The sequence below is a fragment of the Sphaeramia orbicularis genome, chromosome 17, assembly GCF_902148855.1.
Source record: "Sphaeramia orbicularis chromosome 17, fSphaOr1.1, whole genome shotgun sequence".
NCBI lineage: Eukaryota > Metazoa > Chordata > Actinopteri > Kurtiformes > Apogonidae > Sphaeramia > Sphaeramia orbicularis.
The window spans coordinates 2092783-2106026 of NC_043973.1; the positions used below are offsets into that span (position 1 = coordinate 2092783).

A 13244-nucleotide genomic window follows, 5' to 3' on the forward strand; every position below is an offset into this window, starting at 1 on the left:
ACCCCAACTGGACCGATACTGAAACAAACTGAAAGGATTGTGAATGCAGATCAAAGGTGTAGCAGATTTTGTGAATCAGAATTGAATCTGTCAAGAATGTAGCATTCATTAGATTCAGGAGATAGTTATTTTCTACTTTAAAAAAAAAAAAAAATTTACAACCATAATGACATAAACTTATAGCATAAGAAAAAGAGTGAAAACAGGAATATTGGATGGCAAAACATTATACATCATCATAACTTTTAGGAAAAATTCAGTCTGATAGCTTTTCAGCTTTGACCATTTAATATTCTGTTTTGGGAATATTACTAGTATGTCTAGGTTGTTTTTCAGCATCAGATGATTTAGATTTATATGGCGGTTCAGATTTTTTTTGATGTCATTCATTTTAATATGGATATTTCTTTAATTAATATCTACAGCAGATATTTCATGCATCCTTTTCCAGATTGTTTAGTTTCACAGCTTAGTCACAATGAACAAAAAATTATTTCCAAAGCTGTTTGTAAATGCCCTAAAGAAATGAAGTGGACCTGCCAGGGTCAGTGCTCGACTCGGGTTCATTAGTCAGATCACATTTCTTTTTGTGTTGCTGTTCACATTGTATATTATTATATTTCCAATATCAGATTCCAGTGTGAACAAGTCACATCCCTGAACTAACTCAAATGTGCAAAAGAATAGTAACAGAATCCTCAGCTAAACCTCATTGTTCTACTGAAGTCAACATGGAGGTCACGTCAGTTTTCATCGACTTTGACGAACATGGACTGGTTCAGGTTTACAGCCGGAGTTCAGATGCATTTCTGTTGTGTAGTACAATACTTTTCAACTGCTTTTCTCATTTTCAGCAAGGAAAAGTCAGCAAAGTACAAGCTTTTTTTGTTTTTATTAAATAAGTGCCTATATTGGAAACATGATGATGCAACAGTTTTTACCTCTGCCAGGACGTACTGTGATCGCTTTGCTTTGTGTGTTTGCGTGTTTGTTTGTTTGTTAGCAGGATAACTCAAAAAGTTATGGATGGATTTTCATGAAATTTTCAGGAAATGTTGATACTGGCACAAGGAAGAAATTATTAAATTTTGGTGGTGATGGGGGGGGGCAGATCTGTCTTGGCAGAGGTCTGCGCTGTCCAAGTGCTTTTCTTGTTTCAGATGTTTTTAAATTTTTTTATGGAATGTCCTTTGTGGTGGACAGTTTTCTTTTCATTTTTTTTTTGTATGAAGTTGTGAAACTCTTGTCCACAAATGTGGACAGAAAACCCATAGCTGGGTCTGAGGAGGTTAAAGGGCCAGCGCTCCAAACCACCTTTCTGGTGTCGTTAGTCAGAAACAGGGTTGAAGATGGACCTGTGGAGTTGAATGAATGAAGAATTCAGAGCCAAGCAGAGCATTTACAGTTTATGGAGACCACAGGGAGATGTGGGAAAAGGAAGAATTTCATTTAAAAAAGCACAGTATCACTCCTTTCAACACACTTATGAAACCAGCCTCTTGATCCTTTAGAACCGTATATGGACGTGGCCCAGATCAGACTTAAAAAGTGGAAAAGACGCGGCTGTGACTTGCCCTACATTTGGCTGCAGTATGAACGTAGCCTGTGTGCTGTGTTGGCCACAGGTCTGATGCCATGTTGTTTCCTTGTGCAGTTTGTCTCAGTGTTGTTTTTCCCTTTACAGGTGTTGGCTGTAATTCAGTAGAAAAGAAGATCTACGTCCATCTCAATTACACCGTTCCTTGCGTCCGACTGCTCAACGCAACACACCAGATAGGATGCCAGTGTGAGTACAGCTCCCCATTAACAACCCATCTGGGACACGCTGGGTAACAGCTGTCCTCTTTGGCGTTTCTCTGTAATGCTGTGCTCCCTCGTACCCCTCAGTCACTGCTTTTTACTCTACTGCTTGGAGAAAAAAGATTCATCGTGTGCGAGGTTTTGAAATGCTTGCTCAATCCTGTGGCTGCGACGGTTACAGATGATTTCCACTGATTAAAAGATGAGTTTACAGCAACAACAAACAGGCTTTTTTAAAATGAGAAAAGTGTATTTGAAAAGCTGTCGTAGGTACAGACGCTTTTTCCACTACTGCTTGATTCATAACTTTTGAACCAGACAAGTTTAAGACAAGTATTCCACATAATTGTAAAGGTCTAAATACCATCTGAAACAGACTCAAAGGGCAAAATTTAGTTTCAAATATTTTTAAATGAAAAATATCAAAAACTACTGCATCACGGATGGACAAAACCATTAACGTCTGTTTTTTTTCAAGAATTGCGAAGTTCTCCAAAGTGAAGTTCTTCTGATATTTTCATCCTCAAATGTATTCAGTGTAAACCTTAAACCCTCAATTTTACAATCTAATAATTGGTTAAAAGAAAAAAATATTAGATCATACCTAAATAGAAAGAGTTTTGAAAAATGGCAGTGTCACAGATGAACAACAGAAGTAAATATCAAATGTAACATTTTTTATTTCCATTATCAATATCACATAATTTTTTTTTTACACTATTTACAACATACAAATAATATTAACATTATATTCACCTGTATTTTGTATAGATATTTGCATTTATTAATTTTAAACACTGTGCGTTTAGAATATGACATAAATAATATAATAGTGAAATATCAATGTATTTGGTTTAAATTTAGTTTATTTTTGTTTATTTAGAGTTTATTTTCTCGTTTCAAAATACATTTTCCTGAAAATATAAGTAATTACCTACCCAAAAACATAAGTTTGATGTAGATTATTGTAGTTAAATTTTCTTGACCAGATGTTAACCTTCCCTTGACTTTACCCTGGTGTTGAACTTTGAGGAATCTGCTTTAAAGTAGACAGTTGCATTGATATGTATTTTATTTATTTAACCTTCATTTAACCAGGTTGGTCCCATTGAGATGAGGGATCCTGGCCAAGACGGCAGCGATACAGTCACATAGTTACAGAATACAGTACAATACCATACAATACATCTTTATTGTCACTTACAGGAACTCTGAAAATCCATTTAGCAGCTCTGTTCTGTTTAGCAGCAGATTCGTAAAGTGCGAAAAGAAAGACTGTATATAAAACTATAACATAAAAATTATACTGAAAATATATACTGAAAAATAAGTAAATAAATTCAATTTGTGTAGCACTTTTTACAGATAAAATCACAAAGTGCTTTACAGTTGAGAATAAAATGTCATACTTACACCAAGATAAAACAAAACAATGGCACTGAGAAACAGACAATAACACAAGCCCAAAAAGAAAAAACATCAGCCCGGTCTAAACACCTGCCTGAAAAGATACGTTTTACGCTCCTTCTTAATGTAGTCAGTGGACTCTGTGCTACATAGAGTTCAAAGTAGTGCATTCCAAAGGTGTGGAGCGCTGTCCTCAGGTTCTGACAAATACTGACGATATACAGAACTACAAAGAAATACTGAAAATATACAAAAGGCCAACTCTAAACCACAGAAAGAGGGAATATATTCAACATATAAAAGGATATATACAAGGCAAGAAAGGATAATTTTAAAAAAATACTAATAATTTGCGCACACACAAAAAAACCCTTATACCATAATTCTAAACATTTCCAGACCAACAGCTTGGATTTCACTCTGTCTTTAATCAGTGTTTGCAGATGGAGCTCAGGCTGAAGTTTGTTCCAGGCGTCAGGAGCTGAAAACCTCAAAGATTTCTTTCCAAATTCAGTCCTTATCTTTGGAACAAACAGTTTCCAAGTATCCACTGAGCAGTGATTGTAACTTCTATGATTCCAGGTTAACAGTGAACATAAACGAGAAGGACGTCTACCAAAAATTGCTTCCTAAATTAAAATATATCAGTGGCTGTGGTGACGAGCAGATACAGATGACCAGTTTACTGTAGAAGCGCAGTGATGAGTGAGAGGAGCACAGTTTATAGTGAATGTCAGAGCCCTGTGATAAACACTGTCCAACAGGTGAAGACAACAGGCAGGTGCATTCAGTTAAAGCACAGGTGTCAAACATGTGGCCCATGGACCTTAGGACCCAGTCTGGTCCATGGGATGAATTTGTTAAATGCAAAAATAACACTGAAGATATTAACAACCAATGATGTCAAAATCATTTTATTTCAGGTTCCATATACAGACCAATTTGATCTAAAGTGGGTCAGAACTAGTAAAATACTATCATAACCTATAACTAATGACAATTCCAAACTTCTTTCTTTGTTTTAGTATAAAAAATTAAAATTACATGAAAATGTTTACATTTAGAAACTATCCTTTCACAAAAAATGTGAATAATCTGAACAAATAAGAACAACCTGAAGTGTTTTAAGAAAAAAATATGTACCATTGAACCAATATTCTGCCTGTTACTAAATGTTTTGTGTGTTTGTAGATCCACTGTGATCTGTGAGTTGTAATTTCCATGTGTAAATGATGAACAAAGGCAGAATGTGGTTCAAATTGCAGTTATATTTCTTAAGACATTTCAGGTTGTTCATGTTATTCACATTTTTAATGAAACCTTGTAGACGTACACATTATCAGTGTTTCCTGTGGAATTGATCTCTTGGTGTGGCGGTGTGTAATCTGATGGGGGGTGGGGGTGGGGGTTCCGTCCTACGCAGAGGTCGCGTTAACCGAAAATATTCCGTCATTGACGGATTTTTTTTAAAAATGACGGAAAATTCTGAAGGCCGTCCGTCATTTTGACAGATTCAAATACTGAGGGTAATCTACTGTTAACCTCTCCTGCTCGGCTCGTCCGACCGTAGTCAGCGAGAACAGGGCAGATTTCCTCCAGGGCCAATGTCGGGTTAACTCCCTTGCCGGTAGTGGAAGACAGCTGCTTTTATTTATGCACAGTATGTCGATGTTTGTACACTTTTTCCTTCTGTCCTCTGACACACTCATGCTCGAAACTGCCGCTCCCTCACCTTGCTCGACCACTCACACCATACGCACACGCACGCGCCACACACCGCTCTCTCACTTAAAGGAACACACACACACACACACACACACACACACCAGTCTCATACTACCAAAGAAAGTTTTCACACAACACTGTGAACAGAACCTGTTTGCAGGATCACTGGTCTGTCTGTCTCTCTTAACAAGGCATCAAACATTCCATAACAGCATCCACCTGTATAGAACCAACATCCACCTGTATAGAACCTACATCCACCTGTATAGAACCTACATCCACCTGTATAGAACCAACATCCACCTGTATAGAACCAACATCCACCTGTATAGAACCAACATCCACCTGTATAGAACCAACAGCACCACTGTTCACAACTACACTGAATACAACAGCACTACTGCAGTCACATGACTCACCGTTAGTCCACCTGTAGTAGACCCCTGTCCAGTTAGTCCACCTGCAGTAGACCCCCTGTCCAGTTAGTCCACCTGTACTAGACCCCCTGTCCAGTTGGTCCACCTGTAGTAGACCCCCTGTCCACTTAGTCCACCTGTAGTAGACCCCCTGTCCACTTAGTCCACCTGTAGTAGACCCCCTGTCCAGTTAGTCCACCTGTAGTAGACCCCCTGTCCACTTAGTCCACCTGCAGTAGACCCCCTGTCCAGTTAGTCCACCTGTAGTAGACCCCCTGTCCACTTAGTCCACCTGCAGTAGACCCCCTGTCCACTTAGTCCACCTGCAGTAGACCCCCTGTCCAGTTAGTCCACCTGTAGTAGACCCCCTGTCCAGTTGGTGCCAGTGTGAACATTAATCAGTCAGTGTCCAGTCTTGTGTTGTTGTTTCGCTGACTTTAGCCAAAATTAGATGCTACTTCTCTTGCGCAAACTGTGAAGACAGCCGAGTCTCCTTAGTTATTTTAGAAAGCCCAGTTAAATCCGATGTCATTAATAAACGCGGTGAAAAAAGAGGGACGGATGCGGTGGAGGATGACGGAAAAGCAAGGAATACGCCAGTGGCATTTGGTGTGTTATATGTACGCATTTTCTACCTTTCATGTGTTATTTGATGGCATGTCAATTTGTGCGTAGATCTCTGGTTCATATAACCTGAACCCTAACCCTCAGTGCATGATAACACACCAATTAAAAGTGGCGTATATAATTATGCAAGTCGTGATATCACGTTGGTTTATCAGCCAGCAGCAACTACAGCTGCTGCATCACTGAGATGTTTTTGAACATTAAAAACTACTAAATATATCTCTTTATCATTAAAAAATAAAAATTTGAAATGACTGATAATAATATGTTATGACGGAATTTTTACGACCCTGTCCGTCAAAATGACGGACAATAAAAATGTCTAGTGTAACCTCTGGTCCTACGTATAATACTATAAGGGGGGGGGGGGGGTGGTACGGGCGTCCATGCCACGCGTACCTCACTATGTGTATGTGCAGCCCAGACCGTAGCAGTGAAAGTGAAAGTTAATGTTCATTTGCCTTTCCCCTACCTCCTGAAGCTTCGTAAACTTTCATTTAAGGGGACAGGATGTGTGTCCTGCCCTATTATATTTTACCCATATGTAGAATAAGTCTAATGCAACGGTGAGGATTTTTTTGTATGAAATGTATGGTGTGGCGCCACGGCAAAACCTTACCAGTGGAAACGTTGCATTATTATAATATAATTTTCCTTTTTGCCACTGTTTTTATTATTTTACTGGTTCAGGTCATATTGGGCTGAATGTGGCCCCTGAACTAAAGTGAGTTCAACGGCCCTGATTTAAAGTATGTCTCCATAGTCAAATACAGGTATAAATGTTGAATCCACCCATTTTTGTTTAGTCAGATCAGGGCTCTCAAACTCATTTTCTTTCAGGTTCCACACTCAGCCTGATTGGATCTCCAGTGGGCCAGACCAGTAAAATAATAGCATAATAACTATAAATAATGACAACTCCAAATTTTTGTCTTTGTTTTAGTGCAAAAAACCCCCCATTAAATAATGAAAATACTTACTTTTTTAAACTATCCAAACAAAAAAAATGTGAATAACCTGAAAAAAGTGAAATTTCTTTTAAAAAAAATAAAATAAGTGCAATTTTAACAATATTCTGCCTCAACTTATCATTTCTACATGTGCATTATGGATTGGATCTACAAAGACACTAAACACTGAGGAACAGGCAGAAAATTGTTAAACTTGTGCTTTTTTTTTTTTTTTTTTTTTTTTTTTTTTTTACTTTTTAAAAAAAATTGTACTTAATATTCTTTAGACATTTCAGGTTGTTCATATTTGTTCAGGTTATTCACATTTTATTGTTACAGGATAGTTTGTAAATATAAATATTTTCATAATTTAATGTTATTTTTTTGCACTAAAACAAAGACAAAAATTTGAAGTTTGTATTATTTATAGGCATAATGTAATATTACTTTTTCACATCAAACCGAGAAGAAAATATGGAGTCATTATTTTTTGTAGGTTATTATGCTGTTATTGTTTTACTGTAGATCATATTGATCTGCATGTGGAACCGCAACTAAAATGAGTTCGCCAGGCTTGACTGTGGAATTTTTGCACTTTCATCCCATGGGCCAGGTTGGAACCTTTGGCGGGCCGCATTTGGCCCCCAGGCCGCATGTTTGAGACTCCTGGGTTAGATGCATATCTGTTACAGTGCAGGTCTCCCATGTTGATTTTTCCCGTTTCTTCCTTTCTCAGCCTCTTTGTCCGGTAATGTGGGTGTGCTTCACGTGCTCGAGTCTGAAGACAACCTGGACTGGGTCCTGAGCAAAGGCCCTAACCCTCCGTATCTGGTCATCCTGGAGGCTGCACTCTTTACCAGGTACACATTTTACATCCTACACAGGCTCTCACTTCCTTTTGCAGTGGTTCTCACTTGTCTCTAGAACATGTCCACTTTCTCCAAAATGTCAACACGTCCATGTGTCAGCTGAACTGCACCACTTTGACACAAAACTCATCTCTAGTCAAAAGTCTGCACAAGTGGAGCACATTGGATCAAACCGGCTCCTTCAGTTCCCACTAAATGTAAACTGAAAGGTGTTCCATTTGGTACAAAATGAAAACTACTACTGCTCTAATTTTAAAGGTTATCCTTTTTGCTTTGCAGTTTTATCACCCTGTGCAGAATAAGCAGTCATGTTTGTGTTGAAATATGAATGTATTCAGACAAAACATCATACGTAACGTAGAAAACAGAACTAGAACTGCAGCTATCCATTATTTTCTTGGATTTGATTAGATTAAGTGATTATTTTAGTAAGTAAAAAAAAAAAAGCACATCTCCAAACAATATGTACACTGCAGTCTCCAACAAATTTCATCTAACTTACTAACAACTCAAGATGTAGCTAACATACAACTTACAACAATAAAGCTAAGAAAATAGAGTAACAATTTTACAATTTTACTTTGTAACATAAGAATCGAGCAAAGTAGAATAAAAAAATGGACAAAATAGGAATAGATGCAATTTACAGTATTAACAGTATGTGATAGTATGTATATCTGTAAGTCTATATACAAATAGTGCATTTATATTTTGATAAATATTGCATTGTTATTGCAGAACAGAAGATTATTGCACAATTTATTGAAGGGATCCAATACAAAAGATTTCTTTACCGCATTTGTGTACAGTATTTGTATACAGTCTTTGTAAACCGTATTTCCGTACCGTATTTGTGTGCAGTATTTGTATACCATATTTTCGTATCATATTTTTGTGTATTGTATTTGTATACTATATTTCCGTATCCAATTTGTGTACAGTATTTGTGTACAGTATTTGTAAACCGTATTCACATTTACATTTATGCATTTGGCAGATGCTTTTTTCCAAAGCAACTTACAGGGGAAAACCAAAATGACAGACTAAAATACAAGAATAGATTAAAGACAAAGCAGCTGTACACTTAAAAACAGTGTCGTACAGAAGGGAAAAAAAAGCAAAATGACAGACTAAAATACAAGAATAGATTAAGAAGACATAAAAACAGCTGTACAATTAAAACAGTGAAATAAAAATACCAAGTAAAACAACAGAATGAACATAATACATTTAAAATGGAATGTTTGAAAGTGCTAGGACAGGAGGTGTTCTCTGAAGAGCTGGGTCTTCAAGAGCTTCAATTTCCGTACCATATTTGTGTACTGTATTTGTATACCGTATTTGTACCGTATTTCCCTACCGTGTTTGTACAGTATTTGTGTACCGTGTTTGTGTGTCAGCCCTGTCTGACCTCTGCTCATGTCTAACCTGTCCTGCTCTGCGCTTCCTGTCGCCATGTCAGATCCATCATGATGAAGCTGAAGAACGGCTCCAACAGGGTGGCCGGGGTGGCTGTTGTGGCGCCGAACACTAACCCGACGGAGCCCTTCTCCCCGTACACCACCTGCCCCAACGAGAACACAGGTGGGTGGCGCTGTGCGTGCTTCAACCTGTCTGATAGTGTTGAGGAAGTTCAGCAGTGAGTCTTAGTTTAGTGAGAGGGAACGTCTCCTGCTGTGTTCTGTCAGGTCCAAGCTCAGAAAAGTGTCTCCTGTTGGGCTGCAGATGGGTGGACGGCTCAATCCCCACGAGTTTGGACTTGTTTTAGTTGAACTGGTTCGGACTAGGTTTGTTTTGTGTTAGAGTTGAATCCTAGACCAGGGGTGGGCAACCTGTGGCTCTGGGGCCACATTTGGCCCTTGGGCCCTTTTCAAATGGCTCCATGTGGCTTCATCAAAAACATATGAAAATGAATAACACTTTTTTTTTTTCCTTTTTTTTTTACACATTTTTCTTTTGTTATCACAACCATAAAGTCATTCTGATGTTGTGCAGTTGTAAAAATATAGACTACACTCCAAATGAATCAAAAAATAGAGGCAGTAGTAGTAAAGTAGACTACTTTGTACTTTATGACACTGAAGGTATTCATTAGTGATGGGACTTTTGGCTCTTTGAAGGGAACCGTTCAATCAGGAGCCGTTCACTGAAAAGAGCCGTTCAAAAGACTGGCTCTGTTATGTTTTTTGCATTATTTTGAAACACCAAGGTTTTAATGACTAAATAGGCTACATGTGATGATTGACATTACATTTTAAAGGTGTTTAATTGGCACGACAGTAAATATTATCTTACCGTAAAAAAGAATAGTTAGTTCAAATGTGTGGGCTAAGTACATGACATGAGAGGTGACATTAGGCAAATGATGGAATTTGACTAAAAACACCACGGTGCATTATGTGGACTAGTCTGTAGCCTAAAAACGAAGAAGAAAGTGAAACATTTTCTTATGAAATAACATTTATTCTCCTCAAAACAAGAACAATAAATGTGTGTAAACATACGGGAAAAAAATGCACAAAACACAACAGTGATTAATCACTGCAATTACTTAAATACCTGAACTGTCGTGCAGTTCTCAGAACAAGAACAGTATGTTGGTAAATTGACAGGCAATCGGACACTCCCTCCTTAAAAAAAAAAAACAAAGAAATGAACGGCTCTTTACAAAGACTCAGTTCCCATCGTACATTTCAAAGTGCCGTTCAAAAGATTCGATTCGTTCATGAACGTCACATCACTAGTATTCATCTGTATAAGCCTTCACATTCCAGTTGAGTTTTGCTGCACAACAAAATACTGACAATAGTCACAGTTTTCTTTAGTGTATTTCTTTTATTTCTTTGTAGTTCTATAAACGCACAGAAACTTTGATTTATTCTAGACATAGTCCATACAGACTGATCCTAAAGAGCTTCTTTAAACAGTCACCACTTTGAGGTAAAACATATAAACTAAGGGTATCTTTTGGCTCCAGACAGTTTTTTTTTCTATTTCTGTCCTAAAATGGCTCTTTAGATGGGAGAGGTTGCCAACCCATGTCTGAGACTGTTTTTTCACTGTCACTATGGTTAATATTCCAGACATGTGTCTTAAATATGAACCTATTATTAAGATTATGCAGAATGGCAGTCAGTTTGGATCTCATATCTATGTATGTATGACTAGTGTGCAGCCTCTGTCTGTCTGTCTGTCTGTGTGTGTGTCTTTATTCGTCTGTTCTTAAACGTCTTTAGATCGCAGCATGATGTATGACTTTTTCAGACCTTTTAGCCAACTTCACTTTGTCAAACATGTTCTATTTACTTTATTTCTTGATTCAACTTGTTGGGCTGTTATCAGGCCATGAGGTAGGTGAAGTTGAACTCAGTTTGAAAAAAAAAAAAGTTAATTTGTGATTTAACAATAGAGAGCCTTTTTTTTTTTTCACATCGAGCCCCATAGGTTTATGTGTCATTTGATCATCATCATTTTAAAAACAGCATTTTTATTTACTCAGGTCATCAGTGTCTAATGTTAAAATTTCTTTGATTCTCTGAAACATTTAAGTGTGACAAGTATGTGGAATTATTTGAAATCGTGAAGGGGGCAAACACATTTTCATAGTACTGTATTTAAGTATTCCACAATAGTAGGCTGTGTAAAATGCTATTAAAGCCACAGTTACAGGTTTGTCAGAGGCAAAAATTTTTTGTTGTCCTGAAAATAGAGTCACAAGAAGGTGTAGAAGTCAAATTTCCTCTCAGACCACAATGAATTCAAAGTCAGTCGGCTTTATTTGTCAGTTTTGCACAGCACAGACAGAAAACTGAAATTACAAAAAATCTAAGGCCTGTGGTGCAACAAAGAACATAGTAGAAAAAGAGAAAATTACAATTTATTGGAAGGTTATATCACGGAACTTTTGCACATTGATGCAAAAAAAGATTGCCTAAAGAAGCATGCATTTATTTACTTACTTACTTATTTATTTTGTTTATGTATTTATTTGTTTGTTTGGCTTCTTTCTGTCCAGACAGTTTGGCTGTATTTTCATCTGTCAGACCTTAAATCCACCATATGCACCACCATATGTGAACCCTGATCTTTTTATCTTGTCATTTACCATCTGTTGCTTTGTTGATTTTTCTGGTTGTCTTTTTGTGTGAATGATCTTGTGAATCTCTCTAAACAGTAACTAAAAATAACCCTTTTTAGTGCAAACATTAAGTAGCTGTTTGAAGGATCTTAAACGAAGCCTCTGAACAGCTGAACCTCAGTCACAGTACACGACAAAACAACACAACATGAAAAAAGTCACATGTTTTACTGTGAACCTAGAGCGATAAGCACCTCCAGCCTTTAGGTTTGTCTGGATGTAGCCTGGCTTTAAGATGTGGGTTGAAGCAGTAAAAGCTGAGTGCCTTCCTCATTGTTCCTGCGGTTGATGCGTTTTCTTTGTGTTTTCCTCAGGCGTGTATACAGAGAAATACGATCCGGCCTATGCCCACTGTAACGTGACAGTGTGGAACCCTCTGGGGAACGGTTTGGCCTACGAGGAGTTCGACTTCCCCATCTTCTCCCTAAAAGACGACAATGACACTCAGGTCATACGACAGGTAAAGACCAGTCCCTCTCTTCATCCTTCGAACTGCAACAAACGTGTTTATTATTATTGCGCCATTAAACACTGTTGTCGTTACATGGGCTAATTGTTTCCCATTTGCCTCTGGTGCTGGAGAATAAAATGCCATTTCAAAGCACTAGAGCGGCAAAAAAATCTGATCTGAACTTGTCTCAGTATTAGCGGTTAATTTTAGGACCAGGGCCAAGAAAGCTGTTGGAGTAAGACCGAGCTGAGGACCAGACCGGCAAGTTGTGGCACATTAATGAGATGATTTATCATTCATTAATGAGATGATTTATCAAAAGCAACAGTTCATTAGCTGTCTTTGTACTGCTTTTTAAGGCAAATATTTCACATATCTGACTCAGACATATACTCATATATCTGACTCATGAACAAGGCGTGTGCATGTGTTTCGTTCAGGTTTCAGGTTTTTACAGTTTACAGCGAACACAAACACACTGACTGCAGCATGACCTGTTATTTGTACTGTAATCTGCTCTCTCTCCACTTTCAGTCTGAGCTCACTGATAACAGCCGACTGCACATTTACCTCACAAAGGTTAGAGGAACGCGCGAGTGGCTGCAACATTAGGGTTAATTGGTGTGAGTTTCAAACTATGCGACAGTTCCTCGTTGCTCTGTCAAAATCATAATTATATTTCCAGACATGGTAGTTTGATACTTTGCCCAAACCTGCCTGTGTGCCCCTAAGCAAAAGCAGTCAGTGATCCAAGCCAAATACTGCAGCCAAATACTCAATATATCTGATTTAATTTTTGGTTCCTGGGAAAAGTAACCCATGTAACACATGTTTGACAGGACAGACCATAAACAGGGTTCC

The 13244-nt window shown here is 37.9% G+C and overlaps 1 protein-coding gene across 1 annotated transcript in view; it reads left to right on the forward strand.

Annotated features, from left to right (window-relative positions):
• Positions 1–13244, forward strand: part of LOC115437005 (nicastrin-like) — a 39962-nt gene that overhangs the window by 3286 nt on the left and 23432 nt on the right. Inside the window, exons 2-5 of the mRNA XM_030160055.1 lie at positions 1685–1786; positions 7662–7785; positions 9257–9378; positions 12247–12392. Coding sequence (XP_030015915.1) covers positions 1685–1786; positions 7662–7785; positions 9257–9378; positions 12247–12392 — 494 coding nt within the window. The remainder of the gene's footprint in view (positions 1–1684; positions 1787–7661; positions 7786–9256; positions 9379–12246; positions 12393–13244) is intronic.